The sequence below is a fragment of the Lycorma delicatula genome, chromosome 1, assembly GCF_047948215.1.
Source record: "Lycorma delicatula isolate Av1 chromosome 1, ASM4794821v1, whole genome shotgun sequence".
In the NCBI taxonomy this organism is placed as follows: Eukaryota; Metazoa; Arthropoda; class Insecta; order Hemiptera; family Fulgoridae; genus Lycorma; species Lycorma delicatula.
The window spans coordinates 88,237,978-88,260,622 of NC_134455.1; the positions used below are offsets into that span (position 1 = coordinate 88,237,978).

The following is a 22,645-nucleotide window of genomic DNA, read 5'->3' on the forward strand; positions in this document are numbered from 1 at the left end:
CTAAATTCCAGAACTGAATATAATTACTCATACAATGTACCCTTTAAAATGGAAGAATTCATGAAAGCGTTGGAGAAAGCAGGCAACACAGCTGCTGGTCCGGATGAAATCCATTATAACATGATCAGGTAGCTGAATACCACTGCAAAACGCATATTACTAGAACTATATAATCGGGATAGATAGACGGGATGGATAGTACCCGTAGCAATGGAAAAAAGCACATGTTGTTCCAGTAATAAAATAAAAATAAAAATTTAACAGATCCCAATAGCTACCGTCCTATTTCTTTGACGTGCACTATGGGAAAAATACTTGAAAAAAATGATAAATAATTGAGTCATTTGGCTTTTAGAAAACGAAAACCTGATGTCACCATATCAAGCAGGTTTTTGACAATACCATTCTACCACTGATCAAATGATCAACTAAGAGAACATTATATAAAACTGTTTTATTTGAAGGAAACATTGTGTCGGAGTTTTCTTTTATCTTCAGAAGGCTTTACATATGACCTGGCGACATGGAAATGCTCCAGATACATGAATGGGGCATTCGTGGCAATTTGCCAGTTTTACTCAGCAACTATATGAATGACCGTCCTTTCAAAGTACGTGTCAACAATGAATATTTATCTGAAAGAAGCTTGGATAATGGCATACCACAAGTGAGCAGTACCTTGTTTACGATCGCCATTAATAAATTGATATTAGCCATTCCAGTAGAAATCAGCAAAAGCGTCTATATTGATGATTTGGCAATTGTGTGTGCCAGTAACAAGACTGCTATGGTGAAATACAAATTACAACGAGCGATTGACGCTCTAAACGAAGTTGCGAGGAATAATGGATTCCAATTTTCACCAGAAAAAATGTGCTGTGTACACTTCTGTAAGAAGAGAATTCCTCACCAAAGTCCAATTTTGACAATCGGCAACAATCCAATACAATATAAAGATAAAGTGAAATTTTTAGGACTGGTATCGGATAAATCCCTTACGTGGGGATTACATATACAGGACTTGAGTGATAGATGCAAAAAAGCCCTAAACATTATAAAACGTTTATCAAACATCAATTGGGGCTCAGATAAAGAAATATTATTGAGACTGCACAAGGCATTGGTTCAATCAAAACTAGACTACGGATGTATTGTATATTCATCCACTAGGAAGTCGCATTTAAGAAAGTTAGACGTAATTCATAATAGCGGAATAAGATATGCGACAGGCGCTTTCCGCACAAGTCCGGCGACTAATCTAATGTCCGAAGCCAGAATAATGCTACTACATTATAGAAAAGAGATCCTTTTGCTAAGATATGCAGCAAACATATGGGCTTTTCCTGCTCATATAAATAATAGTTTTTAACAACCATCCTTTGGCTGAATTATATGAACATCGTCCTACCTAATCCAGACCAGCCGAATTAGGTACCATGAATTAACAAGAAAACACGAAATTGCTATTCCAGAGACATTAGCAATTTCTAGGACAGAAATACCGGCATGGTCTTGCCAGCAGTAAATACAAGGTTGGATCTCTCTCAGAAAGAAATATAAAAGAAGCCAGCAGTGATCATCCAACAGGAATTTTTATCAACCGCCAGTAGCTACGAAGAATATATTAGAATTTATACTGACGGTTCTAAAACCAAACATGGTGTTAGATGCTCCATATATGTAAATGGAGAAGCCCACTTTTGGAAACTTCCAGATATGGTCAGTATCTATATGGCAGAACTTACTGCCATACAGCAAGCTCTTTGGTACACAGAACAATATTGTGAAGAGAGAGTGTTAATATGTTCTGATTCTCTAATTGCACTTGTTGCAATTCGGAACAAGAAGTTTAACGATTTCCTAATTGCAAACATCCTGTCCATTTTGTATGTTCTAAATCAACGAGGACAGCGATGCGTATTTGTATGGACTCCAGGGCATGCTGGTATTGCAGGTAATGAAAGCACAGATGAAGCTGCCAGAAAGGCAACAGTCTGCAATGTTTTTGATGCAATTCCTGTAAGGGTGACAGATGTTAAAAATTGTCTAACTAACATAATAAGAAACAAGTGGAATACTGATTGTAGAAGTTTAAATACAAAATTAAATTCAATCAAAACTTTTCCGTATAAATGGAAAAGCGACGTGAAGTTGACTTGCTGAGAACAAGTGGCTGTGACCAGACTTAGAATCGGTCACATGCGAATAACAAATTTGTATTTGTTAACCGGCAAAGAGAGACCAATGTGCGGTGTTTGTATTAAAACACCACAATTAAGCACCTAATGGAAGAGTGTACCTTATATGAGGAACTCAGAGGGAGGTTCCTGCTAAGAAATGATATTGCTGCTGATTTGGATAATGGAAATGAAGGAAAAATAGTTGCTTGTTTACACGCCAGTGGACTTCTTAAAAGTCTGTAAAAGTGAAAAATTTAAAGCTGTGTTAAACAAACTCTGAGGGATATTTTTTTATATATATAAGGGAGTCTCAAAGCGTGGCACGTATTTGTGACACTTGGCTACATGCCTATAGCCAAGTAGGTCAGGACCGGGAAAGGCAGCCTCCCCACCGAGGGGCGTTTTGGTCGTCCTGAACAGGTGGTCAGATGGCTCTTATGACGCTGGGAGGAGCTTGATGGGTTACGTCCTACGGGACTGTTTATAGGAGGGAGTCAACTGCCACGGCATCCTGGGGCGATTGATATACTGCTTAATGGCAGTTCTGGCCCTTGAGGGTGCTAAAATTAATAAATAAACGAGACAGGTAGAAGGAGATAATGGTATTGTATAAAGTTGTATTTTCCTTTCATGTTCTTTGAGATATTATCTCAAATTTTAAGATTGGGGCCCTTTACACTCCATAAGTGTTGTTTGTTTGTTGTTGTGTCTTAATGTTTTTGTGTTGTTTGTGCTTTTAAATAAAAATGTAAGGGCCCTTTACACCCTTACACATGACGACCCTGATAGTGATACTAACTTCTTTTTAGGAATGTGACGAGGGCTAATGACCTTACCAGTTGATGCCCGTAAAATACAAAAAAAAAATACAAAAATAATGATAATAGTACTAATAAACAACAATAATAAACAACTCACAATAATAGTCAGAGTAACAACAATATTGGCAACAGTAAACAATAATAATAATAAATGTCAATAATAAACAAATAATAATTATAGTAATCACAACCACAACAACAACAATAATAATACACAGTGATTAAATACACAACACAATTTAAAGTAATAGTCAGGATTTATTTATAGGTAGTTAAATATTGAAAACCAGAATTCAGCCCCATTGACAAGACATTAGCATGAGCACTAATCTTAACACTTTAACCACAAGTCTTGAATTAAAAACAACAGTACAACAGATAAGACAAAGTTCTCTTACTGCAAACACCTTTGCTATTCACAAATAAAATTACTGTAACAATCTATGAATGAAATTCAGTATATTAGTTCTTTCACTTATAGTCTCAGTAGCTCACTGAACTATTTCTTGTTTTCATGTATTGTCCACACTGGAATTACTTGTGATGTCATCTTAATCATGTCGAATGTGTACACACTAGAAATTTGCTCTTTCACTGGCCTCCTTGCAGAATACTGTTGCTTCAAATTCACATAATAACATTCTAACTTTGTAGAACTTTCTTGCAGAACTTATCGTAGCACTCTCTCGTAGACTGACTGTCAACTGGTCTTCCCCAGAGTATTTATACTCCTAACCTCTTTACCTGCAGGACTGGACTGAGCTCAAAGTGTGAGACTGGTCATCCACTCTCACATTTTCCCATGAGATACCTACCCTGGTCTAGTAACCCCTTTTCATTGAACAAAATCTGTTTAGGTGTGTCAGCTGTTTAGGTGTGTATTACAAAGGACGATTGTTAAATGGACCTGTTAGCTTTACTAAAAGAAACCCTTTCATGTTTAAAGAAGAAGGTTAAAAAGAAGAAGAAGAAAAAGAAGAAAAGAAGAAGGTTAAAAAGAAGAAGAAGGTTAAAAGAAACCCTTTTGGGTTTCTTTTAACCTTCTTCTTCTAAAAGAAACCCTTTTGGGTTTCTTTTAACCCCTTTCTTGATTCCTCCCGTTATTTTCTACTACTTTCTTCTTAATTGGCAGAAATCCTTTACTCAGGTCCATTATATCGATCTTGTTACAATATGATATGTCAAATTAAATCGCTTGATTATTATTCACAATTTATCTATTTGATTGGAATAAAAGTATTCAAATCTCACATTTTGATTGAAAACATAATATTTTAAGTATTTCTCAGTACAAAGATACTCAACTGAAGCTTCTGGTCCCAGAAACTTAAGTGAATATGAATGAGCCTGAAAATAAACAATGACATACAGTAGTTAGGAAAGTAAAAAGTGAATTTTCTACATTGAACTGAATATATTATAGCATACTAGCACATCAAGCCATAAAATGCACATAAAATTCAGCAACTAGTGTTTTACTAGAGTAACTGACTATAATAATCATTACTCAGGAAATCAAGTCTGATTTCCTACCTCAAGATGTAGAAGTGATTATTACTTGTTTCTTAAGTGCTTTTCATATTTCAAATCCATGAGAATAAATGGCACAGATAATGTTAAATAAAAAATTTCTTTTTTCTGTCGTAAAACAATGCATACTGTAAATTTTCTCTACTTCAAAACTATCTCTTAAGAAAACAATTTATTATGGTGTGTATAACTTGATGAATTTTTGTTGAGTTGTTTCAACTTGTATCTTAATTATCACTAGAAGGAAAATAATCTCTACAAATCCTAATTAAATTTATCACTTGCCTGTGACACACCAGCATGAGAATGGTGAGTTTTCTTTTGATCAGCCCAGTTACCAGTGGCAAGTGAATATCGTAATCCGTCAGTAATAATTTTAGTTTTAATAGCAAGTTCAAGTTTAAAATCTTCACCTCTTTCAGTAAATTTCTGGGCATACATCTGCACCTGTTTCATCAGATTTTTAAACAGCCTAAAAATTAAGCAATGCAGTCATAATTTGAAACTAAAGAAAAATAATAAAAACATATTCAGATCAAAAGAAGTCAACAACAGAGCTAAAAACAGGGAACACAAATAAAAAAATTTTCAAAGTTCTTGGTACAGGTCACTTACTAACGATGATAATTTTTTTTTTAAATTACAAATGTATGAGTATAAACAATGTTGGTCACTAACAAATCACTTGCATTATGGTTTTAATAACTCATTTATCTAAATAGCTACAATGATTTTGTATGGAAAAACATTACAAAAAATCTGATGTGGACACACATGACTTCTTTGTATGGCTATTAAATTACATATACACATTTTTTACTGCACTTCATTTAAACTTATTTCATTTGAAAATGAGATACGATCCTCCAATTCTTTAACAAAGTGGACAGTTACATGATTACTAAAATATTAGTTTTTATTAACTTTAAATATTTGTACAGCTATTTATTCAACAATCGTACCTAAAATATTAGGGTAGAGTAAAAGCCCCTTAATAGTCTTTAAATAAATGTAAGTCTTATATCTATCTAATACTAAATTATGATGAATATTTAAATTATGACATAATATCTATCTAATACTAAATTATGATGAATATTTAAATTATGACATAACAAACAGCAAAATGAAAAGAAAAATGAATAATCAGATGTTTCACCAAATCTGATGTTTTCACCATGATGAAAGTAACAAGGTGTAGCATTGCGCACAGAATTCGGCGCGCATGCGTATACGCTCGTCCCAAAATCTCATTTTCTACCGGGTTATTTAAACATATAAGTAAGGAACTTTGGGACAAAAGTTTTTAGTTGTACAAAAATTTTATAAAATTTTAAATACATGATAATGATTAAACGAGCTAACAATCAAATATTTATGAATGATTATTCACTTTCAATATGAATTAGTATTACTGATAAAGTTGTAATATTTATTAAAAATAATAAAAAAATTTTTTTAATAATCCTTAATAAAAATAAATATTTTATACAAGTCTATTGATTCTTAAGAGTATTGAAATTGATTGTTAATTAAGATAAAATTAACATTCTACAATGCACAGTCCTACAGGGCTTCAGCCTCTCTTATTCAGTTATTGTTGTGACAGAGTAAAGCTTCTGTTTCAGTCACCTCCTACGACAGGCATGGGAGAAACCGTAGCCTTATTCAAACATACAAGAAACTGCAGGATGTATATGTCCTTTAAGTTGCCTTTAACAACAGGCACAGCGTACAAACAAACAGGGGACACATCTTATGAAGTGCAACTGACACAAAGTCTTCGTGTAGCGTGTGTGGCTCTATGGTAATGACTCCTTTTGCTCTTCGTGGGGTTCGGTATCGAATCACCGATAATTTTTTTTTTTTATGCTCATAAAATATTTTTTTTTACTAATATTATTTTCCATTTATTATGTGAAACTATTTAATGCTGTTAAAATGGAAAATCAACTAAATGGGAGATAACTTATTTCAAAATTTTATAACTAAAGATCTGATATTATTTATTTTGGTCAATATTCGGAATTGATGATTTTTTAGTTTAATTAAAAATATTATCACAAAACAATTTTTGAAAGAAATTGCTTTTAATAATCTAATTTACACGGGAAAATGAGATATTACTTATTTTTTTACGGATACCAAAATGAATATTACTCTATAATACTGAAATAAAAATAAAATAAAAAGTTGTTTCGTGAAAAATAATTTTATATTCAATAAACATATTTTTCTAATGAGTCAAATGAAATGCAAGGGATTTTCTAGGTAAACCATTTTAAACCGTGTGCAATAAAGAGAACAATTGTTCTGCATTCAGGTTTGATATCTTAATCGGTTTTGTTTTACAACTCTGACTCATTTTTTTACCTGGACAAAGCAGAAAAGAATTTTCTCTCTGAAGACACAATTCTGTTTTAGCTTTTACACAGATAGTTTGTCTCTGAATTTTCTCGATATAACTACTCGCTTTTAAACAGTGTTTTTTTTTAATACAAATTTTTTCTGATACAAATGTAAATATGCCGTCGTGTTATTTCCCCAATTGTTTGAGTTTATTTTTGATAATTCTGCCTTTAATCACATTGATGTCTTGCTTCTGTTTGTGTGCCAACCGCATAAACGAATTTAAACATCATGGCGGGAAAAGGATTTTGGGATGAGCCACTGCGCAACGCTGGGTGTGCGACACCTTGTTACTTTCATCATGGTTTTCACCACATGACTTACTTGTATGCCTATTAAATTATATAAACATTTTTTTGAAATGAAAAGCACATACAATTCTATTTCATTAATAACTTCTGATATTTTTTTTTTATTGTTATTGTAAAGATTTTTTTACAATCAGAGATTAATAAATCAATATATTTAAAAAAAAAAAGTTAAAAAAAGGGAGATGAAGTCTGATTCAAATTGATGTGCCTTTCCCTTAAGATCAAAATATTTCATTAATTAAAATTTAATTTTTCTGTAATTCTGGAACCAATGTATTTAAGTACAACTTATGATATATTGTTGAAAAGTTACACATGAGTGCTTATTACTGTAGTTAAAGAAAAAGACACTTTTAGTTCAGTCAATTGCAATGAAAAGGGGAGGTGCACAACTAGATGTTACAACTGTCCTAAATCTAAAATTTCGACAACTACAACCAATTATTTTTGAGTACATATGTATGTATGTATCTCGCATAACATACATACATACATACATACAGACATCATGCTGAAACTAGTTAAAATGAATTCAGGTATGGTCCAAATGGATATTTCTGTTGAAATCTGAAAACTATATTTTTCACAATCAATACTTCCTTTGGTTTATACAAGCATGTAATATATATGAAGTATGTTCAAAAAGTAATTAGAATTTTGAAATTTCACAGTTTGTATTAGTCTGATTTTTGGGATTTTTTCGTTATTGTATGGGTAAACATGTCTGAAAAGTATCTGTACGTTTTTAGCCATATTGGATGTTTAGTCTGTCGTCAGCTATCAAAATGATAACACATGTTTTGGTACGATCAGCGATTTTTTATTTGTAACAATGATGGATCAGAGAATTTGTATTAAATTTTGCTATAAGAATGGAATAAAGTGTAGAAATGTTTTAAAAATGTTAAATATTGCTTTAGGCGAGTCTGCTATGAGTAAAGCAGGGGTTTACGAGTGGTATAAGTGTTTCCAAGAAGGTCGTGAAGATGACGATTGCAATGGAGGGCCCAGCACATCAACAACCAATGAAAACATGGAAAAAGTGAAAGAAATGATTATGAATGATCGCCGAATCACAATCAGAGAAGTCACTGATGATGTTGGGATATCAACTGGCTCATGCCATGAAATATTTTTGGATGTTTTGGGTATGAAATGTGTGACAGCAAAATTTATTCCAAAATTGTTGAATTTTGAACAAAAACAGCGGCAAATGGAAATTCTTAGGGGGTTGCTAAATGAAGTTAACAACAATGCAGAATTACTCAAACATAACAGGTGAAAGATGGGTTTATGGATATGATGTTGAAACTAAGGCTCAATCGTCCCAGTGGAGGTATTCTGCATCACCAAGACTGAAAAAAGTTGAGCAACTACGGTTGAATGTGAAGTTTATGCTCACCGAGTACTTCGATTTAAATGGCATAGGGCCTCATGAATTCTTGCCACACTGTCAAATGATCAATAAGGACTATTACCTACAAGTTCAATGCTGTTTGCATGAAGCAATCCGAAAAAAAAATGCTCTGATTTGTGGTGAACCAATTCATGGTTTCTGTACCACAAAAATACGCCTACTCACACTTCAATGCTTGTTCGTCAATTTTTAGCCAAAAACAATACTATAATGATCCCCAGCCGCCATATTCGCCAGACATGGCCCTGTATGAATTGTTTCTATTCTCAAAAATAAAGAGAACCTTAAAGAACCATCGTTTTACAATCAGAATTGAGATTAAAAGCGAATCGCTGAAAAAGCTAAACACTTTTCCAAAAATTGAGTTTCAGAAGTGTTTCGGGGATTGGAAAAAGCACTGGCATAAGTGTATAATATCTAATGGGGACTATTTTTAAGGGGATAACATTAATGTAGACGAATAAATAAAATTCTTTCCAAAAAACAAAAATCTCATTACATTTTGAACATATCTCGTATAATTATTAAAAGCCACATTGATGTCTGCAATATTATAAAAAAAATTTGAAATAATATGTGCACCATATCTTAACCACTTAACAAAATAAAATCTTAAATATAAAAATATCACATCTTAACATACTCAAACATTATAATATACAAACATAGAAAAATAAATGAATACAAAAATCAAATCCAACATATTTATGACAATTTTATACACGTGTGACTTCTTAAAAAAAGAAAAAATGCCAGCAATAACATAAAAAAAGAAAGATCAGCAGCTGTCATTGATGATGACCAGAAAAGTGAAAGTGTTGTGAGTGGTTTTTAAACCACTTTAATGTACAAAAATGTCATACTTCACTTTTCATAAACTTACATCTCGTATACTAAAAACTTATAGATAATTAACTTAATACTGTGAATTTCAATTTTTTTATTATTAGAAATTAATTCAATCTATATGTTCTGAAGTGTGATAATGTTTATTTTAAATACTGTGGTCATCAAAAGTGACCTGTTTTTTAATATAAACTTTTATTATCAAATTTTAAAACATAAGCAGAACTTTTTAATAACTAAGTATATATACAAGTTAAGTTAAATAAATTTACATACCCCCTAAACAGAAATGCAAGTAAGGATCCAGCCAAATCCAAACGTTTATTTCCATAGTGATTTTCATCATCCAATTCTCGACGACCAAGTGCAGTAAATACCAAACGATGAACCATATATCTAACAATTGAAAAGATTTTTTTTATTAATTGTACTATTTCTTTTAACCGTATCATCCTTTGTGTAAATAATAATTAATTATAAGGAAATATAATAAAGGAAATTTTATAGTAATATAAAAAGTTTCTTCAGATTCACATGTATTCAGTGATAAATTCTTAATTCATTTATGGGGTATGCGTTAGTGTTTTTTTAGAAGTCAGTTATCATAAATTCCATATCTGAGTATATGTGCAATTAGCGATAAAATCTGTTTTGTCAGTTAAATCAGCTTAAATAAATGAGTTAGCTCACATTCTCCTATGTGTTTTATTAATTTAAATTTCTGTTAAAATAATTTATTATAAATTTACAATTTTTTGTAATTATTTCAACTAACTGTAATAATTATCTATTTTTAATTTTCTGCAGCATATTCAACACTTTTTTATTGGACCTACAAAATTAATTTTAAAGTGGTATCTGCAAATAATTGTAAAAACCTTTTTTATATATTGATTTTATTATACTTCATTCTGAGGTAGTGGTAATTCAATAACATTTTCTCATATAGTAATATGATACCATTCTTCAAGCCTATTTACTTGTTATATTATCAATCTAAAGAGTATAATTTGTTAAAAAAGTAAATATTAGTTCTAGATAAAAACTGAGTTTGATGATTTCAACGGTTTTTATTGTTTAGCCTATCATACAAGGTTTATTCAAAAAGTAATCAAACTTTAGAAATAGCATTTCAACATTATGCATGCTACTGTCTATCCTGCTAGGGATGCTGCAAACTATGATTCTTTAGAAATAAATACTTTATTTATTTGTTGTTTCACTTCAAAAAGTGTGTAGTTGAGCTTGTTTTGTGCTCCATGGTGATTTTACATTAAAGAAAATGAAAATTCTTTAAGAGATTTTTCGTTCTTTAATTCTGACAAGCATTTTTTTTTAAACTGAGAAACTCATATACAGAAACTCTAAAATTCTTGGAAGAGACTTATAGGGAAGAATGTATGGAGTTGTTCATTTTCATTTTCTGAAGCAAAATGTAGCAAAAAAAAAAATAAAAAATATGTAGTCATTTTTTAGGAAGGGGGAGAATATTAAATGAAAATTTTTGATAATTCATCATGATGAAAAAGAACTTCAGCTTTTGTAAGAAAAAAATTTAAGTGCACTCCGTAAAGATTTAAAATTTTATTTTGGCCAAAACATCCACACTCCTTTATCCAATTGCTGTATGTTGTAATTTACTTGTTGGCACAGGTTAACCCAAATTTGTCAACATTAAAAAAAAATTTCTGTCATCATTCTTTATGCAAGATGACACTTTCTGTTACAGAAGGATGAAGAATTAATTTATCATGTAACAGAAGATCAAACGCTTTGAATTCATTTAATACTAAACAAAAAGTAAAAGTAAAAGTATGATTCTCTTCATACAGTGTAATTAAGATATCACTGAAGATTTATATCTAAATCCTAGTAGAACTGCATATGTGGGCATATGTGTCCAACACTTGTGGATAATTTTTACTAGTTTCACTGCACACTTAACTTCTGTAATTCACTAATACACTAAGAATATTATAAAATGTTTAGGTCAAAATTTGGACAAGATCTGATACACTTATTCAACTTATAGCCACCAAACTAACCCTCCACTCACACATCCACATACACAGTAGGTCTGAAAAGTTCCTGAAATAAATTTCTGTAGTTGATACAAGCATCTCTTGGACAATCAAGGAACTACATATTACGATGTCTGAAAAATGTGTGTACAAAATTTCATCATGTTTCATCACTCCAGTCTTGAGTTATATTCAGCCATATATGTTGTGTTCATGTGATCTTGTGTGAGCTTGCAAATGGAATAGAGAAGCATGCTAAAATTTTGTGTTTGACTTCAAAAATCTTTTGCTGAAACTTATTCTATGATACAGCAAGCATTTGGTGATGAGCACCTTGTACTACAACATGCACATGGTGGAATCGGTTTAAAGACGGTAAAGACTGGATGATGACGAACAAAGCGGGAGGCTGTCAACAGCTGTTCACAATGAAAATGTTGTGAAAGTGCACGCACTCCTGCTCGAACAACCTCATCTAACCCTTTGGGGCATAGCAGAAGAGCTAAACATTGGTAAAGATGCGGTACGCAAAATTCTAACAGAAGAAATGAACCGCCGAAAGGTACTCCCTTTTGTTCTACACTTCTTGACCAAAGAACAAAAACAGGTGTGTCTTTCTTACACTCAAGACTTCATTGAAACTGCTGATAGCGACCCGAAGTTTTTGCAAACAACTGTAACTGGGGATGTAAGTTGATGCTTCATGTGTGATCTACAAATGAAGTGTCAATACGCTGCTTGGTTGAGTCCTAGATCAGAAAGACTAGCAAAAGTCAGGCAGCAAGAGTAAAAATGATGTTGATTGCATTCTTCAACTAAAAGGGCCTGTTCATTATGAATTTGGAATCAAGGATGAAGGCTCCCTGAAGATTGTGGTTACTGCAATCGGGCAATCCCTAGGAAACGGTCTAGTACCGGCTGATTCTTCCACGAAGGTGCTGCTACACAGCAACAAGTATGCAGGAAAATTATCTATGAATAGTTCTTTTCAGGACCAACCAAGCATGGAGCACTCCCCATTATTGTTACCAATCCCCATTGGTAACAACTTACAGATTTGTCACTTGAACATTGAATTGATTTCATCTCCTAAGAGTCAATATTTCTCATGCCTGATGCTGCAGAATGCTATGGATGTTGTTGCAATACAGGAAACTCACACCAAGGATGTCCCAAATCTTTTCACAAGGGGAAGATTATATCGAAATCTTTCGGTTGGGGCCATAAATGTTGAACAATATGGCACTGTGACATATATCAGGTCCCACCTCATCGATTATAAAGTAACTTATCGAGTCAGACAGAAGATGTCTTTGTTTTGGCTGCGGAGATTGCCAGCACTGCTGTTGTAAATATTTACAAACCTCCACAAGTCGCTCAAATCCACCTGTAAGATCCTTCAGTCACCTGGTTGTGTTTGTTGGTGATTTCAACAGCCATAGCCGAGCCTAGGGATTTCAGGAAAACGACAGAAATTGAGCTATTCTAAATGAATGGATGGATATGTACAATCTCCAGTTTGTGTACAATGCTAAAGATTCAGGAACATTCCGATCTGGTAGATGGCTGAAGATTATTCTCCTGATTTGTGCATCATATCAAAATTTCGACATAACGACATGACACAATGAAAGGTCAATGGGTTTTTCCCACACAGCCAGCATAGGCCAGTCATAATTCATTATGGTACTGAAATTCCATTAGTCATCTCCAGCCCTCAACCTCGATGTTATTTTCAGCTTGTGAATTGGGAACTGTTTCGGAAGGGTCTTGATAATACCATTCAGTGGATTACTTCAATTCCATCCAATTATGAGTGGTTTGTGGGTGTGATTAAAATTAATGCCAGGAGATGTATTCCATGTGGTTTTTGGAAGGAGTACATCCCTGGTGGTCTCAAGGGCATGATGATTATATGCTGAGTATCAGAAATATTACAATGACACAACAATGATGACCTCTTGAGAGCTCTCAATAAGAACAGGAGAGAAAAATGACATAAAACAACAGCAGGACTCAACTTTATGCATTCTAGTCAGAAGGCCTGGGACCTTAAAAGGAAGCTTGGTACAGATCCAAGGTTGTCAAGTACAGTCAGACATGTGAATGCTGATGTAGCATTCAGACTAATGAAGATTTCAAAAACTAGAATAGACAAGGTGCACACACGACCATAAAAAATGAATTGTACATAAAGAGGTCCCATCTGAAACTGCTTCCAGACTACTCATGTGACTTTTGCATTGAGGAGCTTGATGTAGCCTTGAATATGCTGAAGGTAAATAAACCTGTTGGCTTTGATGGCATACATCTGGAGTTTCTTAAGGTCATCAGACCTAAAACTAGATTGTGGCTCATTGAATTTTTCAATGAAATTCTGAGCTGGAAAATTGCCGAAGCTTTTCAAACAGGCTAAGGTAATTGCCATCCTGAAACCAGGCAAAGACAGAACTGAAGCTTCTCATTACCAACCAGTATTGCTACTCAGCATAACCTATAAGCTACTAGAAAAGCTTATTCTAAATCGCATTCAAGAGCCCATTGATCAAATCATTGCCGTGAGCAGGGTGGCTTTAGGAAGCATTGGAACTAATGCGACCAGGTCTTAACATTGACAACTGTAGTGGAGGCTGGATTTCAGCAAGGTCTCAAATCAGCTGTGAATTTTGCGGCTCTTATGGCAGCTTGTGTGAAGGGAGGATTGATGTCAAAGTTTATTAGGTCATTCAATATCAAATGCTGGCGTTTCTAGTGAGCAACATGCTCTCTGACAGGAGCTTTAAGATGTTCCTGAATGGACGAGCTAGCAGATGGAGGACTCTGAATAATGACCTACCTCAGGGATCAGTTCTGGCTCTCGTTCTGTTTAACCTGTATATCCATGACATGCCAGACACGGACTCCATGAAAATCCAGTTTGCAGAAGATCTGGCATTGGCCTTCCAGAGTAAGGATCTTATGCACTGTGGAAGTGTGCGGAACGGTGATCTAACGAAATAGAGTGATTAGTTCCATAAATGGAGACTTCAAAGAATCATTTCTGTTGTAATAATGTTGGAATGAACGTCCACCCAACAATGCTCACCTGCTTCAAGATTCAACAAAAAAAGGTTGAGGGATTCCAACTACTGCACCAAATCTGATCAAGACTGAACCTCATTTTTACAGGTCAAGGGAGATGTGGTTACACCTTGAAGCAGTGGGGTTTCCGCCCATCTGCTGCCTGCGACTGCAGAGTGAAGGAGCAGACAATAAAACATACTGTTACAGAGTGCCCACTTTGAGCGTCTGATAATGATCTAGGGACTGTACATCAAGTGACTCTAAGTTCTCTGGACTGATTGTCAAATTTGGACATTTCCATCTGATTGTGGATACTTTCATGTTCTTGTAAAACCATACGATATATATATATATATATATCATGAATTTGTCCCATATGGTCAAACTGTGAATTCTAAATTCTATTTAGAAGTAATGAACACCTGATGCATTGCATTTGTCAAATCTCAATGTCTTGTTTTTCACACAATGCTTGATTCAAATCAATCATTTATTGTCGGTAGTGATCAGTATTAACGGTTTCTTTAAAATATCTAGTTTTTGATACCTATTTCTGTTCCTAAAACTCAAGTTGAAGATGCTGCTTTTTTGATGACATTCTGGGCCATCCAAAGGGCTTGCACTGAGCAGCTGAAGGTGATCCGAGAAAGTGATTTCTTCAGAACGTTTGACGGGGTCTACTGGTGCTGCAACGAGTGTATAACTAGAGAAGGGTTCTACGTAAAGGGCTGGTGTGAGTAAATTCTTTTATCTTTAAATCTGTATTTTTATTAGTTCGGGAACTTTTCAGACATACTGTGTATGCATGTATGCATAACATAGAGTAGAAGAATCAATCAGCAGATGATTGAAAGAAGTAAAATAGACTTAAACAAGCACGTCTGATGAACAAATAAATAAGATTAAATCATATCAAAGGAAAAATGCAGTTAAAATTTCAAAATTAATGACGATAAAATAGAAATTAAAAGATAAAACTGATAGCTATAAAGAAAAGAATATACATTAATGAGGTGTGATTAAAAATTTAGGAGAATTCTAATTTTTAACAAAAAGAATTTACTTATTCTTCTTCCATATTGATAATATTCCCTTCAATATTTTAATGTCATTTATCTTAATAAGTAGTCCCCCAGAGATGAGACACACTTATGCCAATGTTTACCAGGTGTGTAAATATGAAACCTGAATTTTTATATACAAAAAACACGTTTATTGTATGAAAACAATAAAAAATATTTTATTCAAAATGTTGTCCATCGCTAGCTATACATTTTTCCCATCTCTGACAATTTATGAATGCCATGCCAAAAAACTGTTGCTCTTTTGAGGCTAACCAGTCATCGAGTCATTTTCATAAATTTTCATAAGAAGTGAAGCGCTGCTCAGCAAGTGTATGTCCCATCGATGCAAATAAATAGTAGTCAGACAGAGCAAAGTCCAGTGAGTAAGCTGCATGCAAAAGTATTTCCCAACTGAATGCCTCAATCGTTTCCTTGACCAGTTTTGCCTCGTGTGATGGTGAATTATCATGAAGCAATATCACTTTGTGTTGTCTTTTTTGATATTCTGGTCGTTTTTCATGCAGTGCTTGATTCAAATCAATCATTTGTTGTTGGTAGCATTCAGTATTAATGGTTTCACCAGGTTTTAACAGCTCATAATATATCACACCCTTCTGGTCCCACCAAACACAGGGCATTGTCTTCTTTCCATAGCAATCTGGCCTTGATATCGATGTCGACGGTTCACCTGGAGTTACCCATGATCTTTTACTCTTAGGATTCTCAAAATATATCCATTTTTCATTACCTGTCACAATTCGATGGAGAAATGACTTTCTTTTGTACCTGGCGAGCAGCATTTTGTAAGTGGTTTTTCAGTTTTCTTGCTGTCCTTCATTCAGTTCATGTGGAACCTATTTTCCCATCTTCTAGATCTTTCCCATGGCTTTCAAACGTACGGGGACAGCTTCTCATGTTACATTTAATTGATCTGTGAGTTGTTGTTGGGTTTGAGCATCATCCTAATCCAACAATGCTTGCAATTTGCTGTCTTCAAATGTTTTCTGTGGTCTTCCATGTTCTTTGTTTCTCACGTCAAAATCGCAACTTTTGAATTTTTTATTTTTTAAACCACTCAAAGCACTGTGATTTACCAAGAGCATGCTCATCATAAGCTTCAACAAGCATTCGATGCAATTTTGCATGGTTTTCTTTAAACAGTAACAGAAAATCAATGCTGTCTGTAAATCGTAGTTTGTAGGTACAAAACTCTACATGTTCAACGCTAATTAAAACTATGCTGTTGTATGAAAATTGTATTGTTGTGAGTTGAAAATCTTTGTCAGCTGTCAAAGAAAGAAAATGGTGCCAATGATGCGGTTTGACGGAAAGTACAGTGACAGCTAGGGTCATCTATGGGCAAATTCCGGTTTCATATCTACACAACTGGTATTCCAATCCACAGAACATTTGTGGAAAGCATTTGTTTGTTGTAGTCTTTAGTTCATGTAGCGATTGCTTTTTTAATCTCATCTATTGTCATAAATTCTCTTTTTAATGTTCTCTTAATCAGTGGGAACAAGGAAAATCACAGGGTGCCATGTCTGGAGAATATGAAGGCTTCGGCATCATTATAATGTTATTTTTGGCTAAATAATCACAATTTAATAGAGAAACATAAGTTGGAGTGTTATTGTGGTGGAAAACCCAAGAATTGTTTGTCAAATTTATGATAATTTTCTTTGGACTGCCAAATGTAAATGGTGTAAAACTCCTAAGCAATACTGTTTGTTGATTGTACAATCTTGTGGTAAAAATTCATAATGGATGATGCCATTGTAATTGGAAAAAACAATAAGGAGAACTTCAACACACAATCGAACTTGAAGTGCTATTTTTTGTTTCGGTTCTTCAAGAAGCTTCCATTGGGATGACTGTGCCTTTGTTACAATATCATAATTATTTACATATCTTTTGTTACCTGCTGCGACACATTAGAATAATTCTGAGTCATAAGAGATGTCAGTTAACAATTTTTCTGCAAAGTTTTTGCAATGTTGCTTTTGTTGAAAATTCAACAGTCTTGAAACAAATTTCACTGCCACTTGTTTCATACCAAAATGCCAGTCAAAAGTGTTTCACGTGAGGCTTAAGAGATTCCCACCTCTTCTGCAATTTATCTAATAAGGATTTAATAATTATTGATCGTAACGCCCTTTAATCTTTCAATATTTTCATTGGTCAATGATTTGTTAGGATGTCCAACACTTTTGTCATTTTTTAACACCTTCAGGGCTGTCTTGAAAGTGTCTGTACCATTTAAACTCTTGGTATCCACATAATATCCTTGTCTAAACAAAAGATTATTGCAAATCTTTTGTCAAACAAAGTAATTCATAACAAAAAAAGTTTTAATTATTTAGCTGTAATATTTGAACTACATGTCTAATATGGCTGAAAATGTTATACATTATAAGCAGTGTTGCCACTGCATGAGAAAAAAATGATTCACTCAAAAAGACATAGAGCAGAATTAAACAATTTTCATTATTTTTTAATCACACCTATTATTAATACTAATAAATTGTTATATACAATGAAATAAAAACAAACCCCAAAAAGTAAACCTTCTTTGTTTCACATAAATCAGATACACCAATATGCGGCAACATGTTTTTTTGCAGAATTTCCTTGGCATATTTTATTTTTTCCGGTTTTTGAACACCAGATCTACTAGCTACTTCACCAATGAAATTTAATGCACCAGTTCTATTTTTTATGATGACTGCTTCATCTAAAGATGGCTTTAACTAGAAAAAAAAAAACTATTTACTTTTCAAAATTGGTTCTTTATAATCAAACTTTCATGGCTAAAATGTTTAAACCGACTACAAAACTCAATACTAAGACCATCCCAAGTGATCATTACAGCTCATGCACAAATTTTTATTTTATGAGAGATAGGTTGTAGTTAATACAATTTATCTCAAAAAAATTTCTTACTGTTTATTATTAATAATTATAATAAATAAACCTTTTTTAACTAATTACTCAAGTAGTTTTAAAGATGTAAAGTTGACTGGACCGATGTTGATCTGTAGAACCCCCTTTCATTTTTTCTGTTAATTATGATATACTCTTCAATAAGTGAATTTTCCACTTCTTGAATTATTCAATTTCTTTTATTCCAAAATAAACTTTCAATTTTCAAGAAACTACTTAATTCTCTTAAAAATGTTATTGCTTCAAAGCAGTATTAACAATATGGGGAAAAAATTGTGATTTGACATATTTATTTTTTGCACTTACTAATTTTTTAAATATAAATAGGAGTAAACAAAAAAAAGGCCTAATTTTTATGTGTTGAAATAATTAATTATCATTTAGAATTTTATTGAGTATATTTGGGAATACAAAAATTTTGATTAATAAACCTTCCTTCATGTACTTTACATGCCACTTTTGCCGTCAGGTGCTGCTACCTAGCGAGGGCTAGAGCTCCCCAGCAAGCTATGGTCATACGATGACCTATGTCATAATACCGCAAGGAGTGGTTATTATGATGTAGCGACTTCTATTCATTCGGCACCAGAACCTGACCCAGAGTGGTCTTGTTGTATATTCAGTCTGGATGGACACGCATATTAATGTTCAGATGAACGCTTATTTTATTTGTATACTTATATCTTATTAAGTTCAATTATATGTGTTACATTACATGTTAGATGTTCAATTATATGTTATCAAAACATCAAGACGACAAGAAATTAAATAACAATTCAATAGCAACAAGACGTTTCAATTCATTACTTATGCATCTACAATTCATCCTCGCTCTAAAACCTACCACAAATGTTTTATGGTCCTCCACATAGCGAAGGATATAACATCTTTTTATGGATATTTTTTATAAGGTCGTCAGATTCTACCAACGTATTTTTAACATCTTTGATAATCTTTTTATGATCATAATTTGGTAAGTTAACTTACAATTTTTCTTAAATTTTATCAATCCTGCTTGCATTTCAGCCTTTCATAACTTTGCCTGTAAATTCTGGGAGCTTCCTAAGCAATAACATTTTATTACAGATGTTTTACATTCAAGTTTATCTCTAATTTATAAATGAAAGCAGCTGATTTTTTTTTTTTTTTTGTTACATTATTGTGGATTAAGCATTACACCATCAGGTATATTACCTGATGGTGCTTTACTGTTTCATTGGGAACAGACAGGTGTAGACTTTCTGCATATTGAAAGATATTTGTAACATGTAACAGTTCTGAAAGAAGCTATTTAATGATTCTATTAATATTATGTAATTCATTTAATACCTTATGTTTACTTGTTGAACAAGTAAAGAAACCTTATTTTATTAACAAGAAGATAATAATGATTGGTATAGTATTTTAAAATTGATATTACAGTAAATTCAGATTAATTAAAATATGTCTAGTTATTACATATTTATTATCAATAAACCAATTCATCTTACCATTTTCATCATTTCAGGATCATCAAAGTCATACATAATGTGTTCTAGAATGCTTCTATCATCCACCAACCCAAGTGCTCTAAAAACAATCATAATTGGTAACTCTTGCTTTATATATGGTAAAGCAGCAATAATTCTCTGGCCAGTTAATGGTTTTTTTTTACTCTATTAACAGAAATATATTAAACATTAAAAAAAAATTTACAAAATTGGTTCCATTTTTTATAAAACTATATTCCTTATTGATAGTTTCATAACAATTGGAACACCACAGAGAGAAGAATCCTGAAAATTAATGGATGAAAAGTACAGATAAAAGGATAATTTCCAAAGGTGTATTTTAATAAACTGATTACTATAGATCATCAAAGTCAGACACAGTCTGATGTAATTTCCTTGTTGTATTTGGTTGCTGTTATTTAATTGATGCTGCTGAATTTGGTAATGAAATTATTAATGATTAAAACAATATTAGTTAGTTTAATGAAAAAAAATGCTAAAATAAATATTGAAGTTAATATACTGTATGCTGTTTTCAGAAATTTTATCAATTTATAATAACTATGCAATCATGTTTACTTTACATGGCTAGGATCTAAACAGTTTTCATGAAAATTTTATAAGTAACAAAATTACTAATGTAAAAATGATGTTCTAGAAACAGTGTTGGAAAATTAATAAAAGTAATCAATTTACCTACAGATTAATTTCAAATAAATTGTTAGAAAGACTATTAAGTTAATAAACCAAATTTATCAAATGTTCAGCTCGCTCATTCAAAATATTTAATTAAAGGTAGTAACAATACCCTTAACCAAATTTCTTGCAATATTTTATAAATACGTTAATAGATTTAAATGTATTTTTTAACGATACTGTCCTAGATATGGTAGGTAACTAATGTAGACCTAATAGCATGAATTAAGTTCAGATGAAATTAGTTTTTTTTATATTAATTTATAAAAGTTAGTAAAGGAAGTGTTTCTTTGTATATAGTGTTCCACAAAGAAACGAAGACTCTTTCAGGACATGTTCTACTGATAAAAATAATTAAAAAAGTTCATATAAACATAAAATCTGGAATGGCTTTGTTTTTGAGTTACGGCTACCAAAACGTTTCACCCAGACTTCAGCTCTTCTAATAAAAAGAAGCTATACTGTAATTTTTAGACTTAAATTAAGTAGTAAAGTTGATGATTTTTTTATGTAATTTGATTTGGGAAATGGATAAAACCCGTCCCAGAATTGTAACTTCAGTAGTTTTTAAGATATCTAACATAAAACACAAAATTTGATGTTGAAAAACAAGTTTTTTGGGTTTATAGTACAACAGCTTTGTTAAATTACTTATAAATGTGGAATATTTAGTAACAAAACTTGTACAGAATTTAATTTTAAGAAAATTAATGTAAATACAGCCAATAAAAAAGTAAATAAACTTTTTTTAATTAAGCAAAACAGCTGAAAAATAAGACAGAAAATCGTTCTTTCTGTACCTATAAACATTCTTTTTAAATACTCTTTGGTGTATCAGTATTTACAAACGAAAAGGTCATTACCGAGTTTGTTTTCTGTTGAAGAGCAAGTAAATCATCATATTAATGATGATCGTCATGTGATTCAGTATATTCAGCACAGCTCAGGCACTAGTATAAGGGAAATTTCATATCGTCCTTGTTTGTCAAAAAAACAGTGTGGCGCATCCTACGGAAAGAAAATCTTTATCCTTTCCCAGAAGGTTCAAAATTTGAGACCAACAGATTACTCCCAGCAGTTAATCTTGTGTCACTGACTTCTAAACAGTGCTGATAAGATAAATTCAATTACATTTACTGATGAAACCACTTTTATGATACGGAGTCTTCAGTTCTAAAAATAGCCACTTATGAAGCGAAGACAATCCACATGGTATTGTGGAAATTAGTTTCTAACATAGATTTCACATTGATGTTTGGTGTGGCATTATTTATAACAAAATTCTGGGACTATTTGTTTTCAATGAAAACCTTATGGGAGATGTATATGTTCATTTTTTAAAAATAATTTGTTGGCTTTTTTGGAGAATGTACATTTACAAACTAGATTGCAAATAATTTTCCAGCAAGATGGTGCAATGCCACATTTTTCTTTAGCAGTTAGAAATAACTTGAGTGCTAATTTCTTAAACTGGATTGGATGTGGGGGATTAATCCAGTTGACAAGTGACAATTGTCCAAACTTAACACCACTAGATTACTTCATTTGGGGCCATATTAAAATGATAGTAAACCAACAAAGACTTTAATGAAGAGCTACTCATTAAAATATGAAATGCTATTAAATTTATAGGAAACAATTCTGAGATGATACAGAAAGCCACCAAAAATATTTTATGTCGGCAGAGTGCTGTGTACATTGTGAAGAAGGGTATTTCGAACAGTTACTGTTACTGAGGTTTGTTATTCTGTTATCATTTAATACATTCTATTTTTTTGTTTTGCTATATTAAGAACAATTTTTATTAGGTACAGAAAGAATAATACAATTTTCTATCTATTTTTTGTATGTTTT

General features: G+C 32.5%; 1 protein-coding gene across 2 annotated transcripts in view; it reads right to left on the bottom strand.

The window, feature by feature from the left end:
- Positions 1 to 22,645, bottom strand: part of LOC142319995 (DNA-directed RNA polymerase II subunit RPB2-like) — a 109,888-nt gene that overhangs the window by 57,545 nt on the left and 29,698 nt on the right. For both annotated transcript variants that reach the window (XM_075357678.1, XM_075357683.1), the window contains exons 6-9: positions 20,096 to 20,260; positions 18,216 to 18,412; positions 9,791 to 9,910; positions 4,817 to 5,003 (exon numbers count right to left, since the gene is read on the bottom strand). In XM_075357678.1, the coding sequence (XP_075213793.1) occupies positions 4,817 to 5,003; positions 9,791 to 9,910; positions 18,216 to 18,412; positions 20,096 to 20,260 (669 nt within the window). The remainder of the gene's footprint in view (positions 1 to 4,816; positions 5,004 to 9,790; positions 9,911 to 18,215; positions 18,413 to 20,095; positions 20,261 to 22,645) is intronic.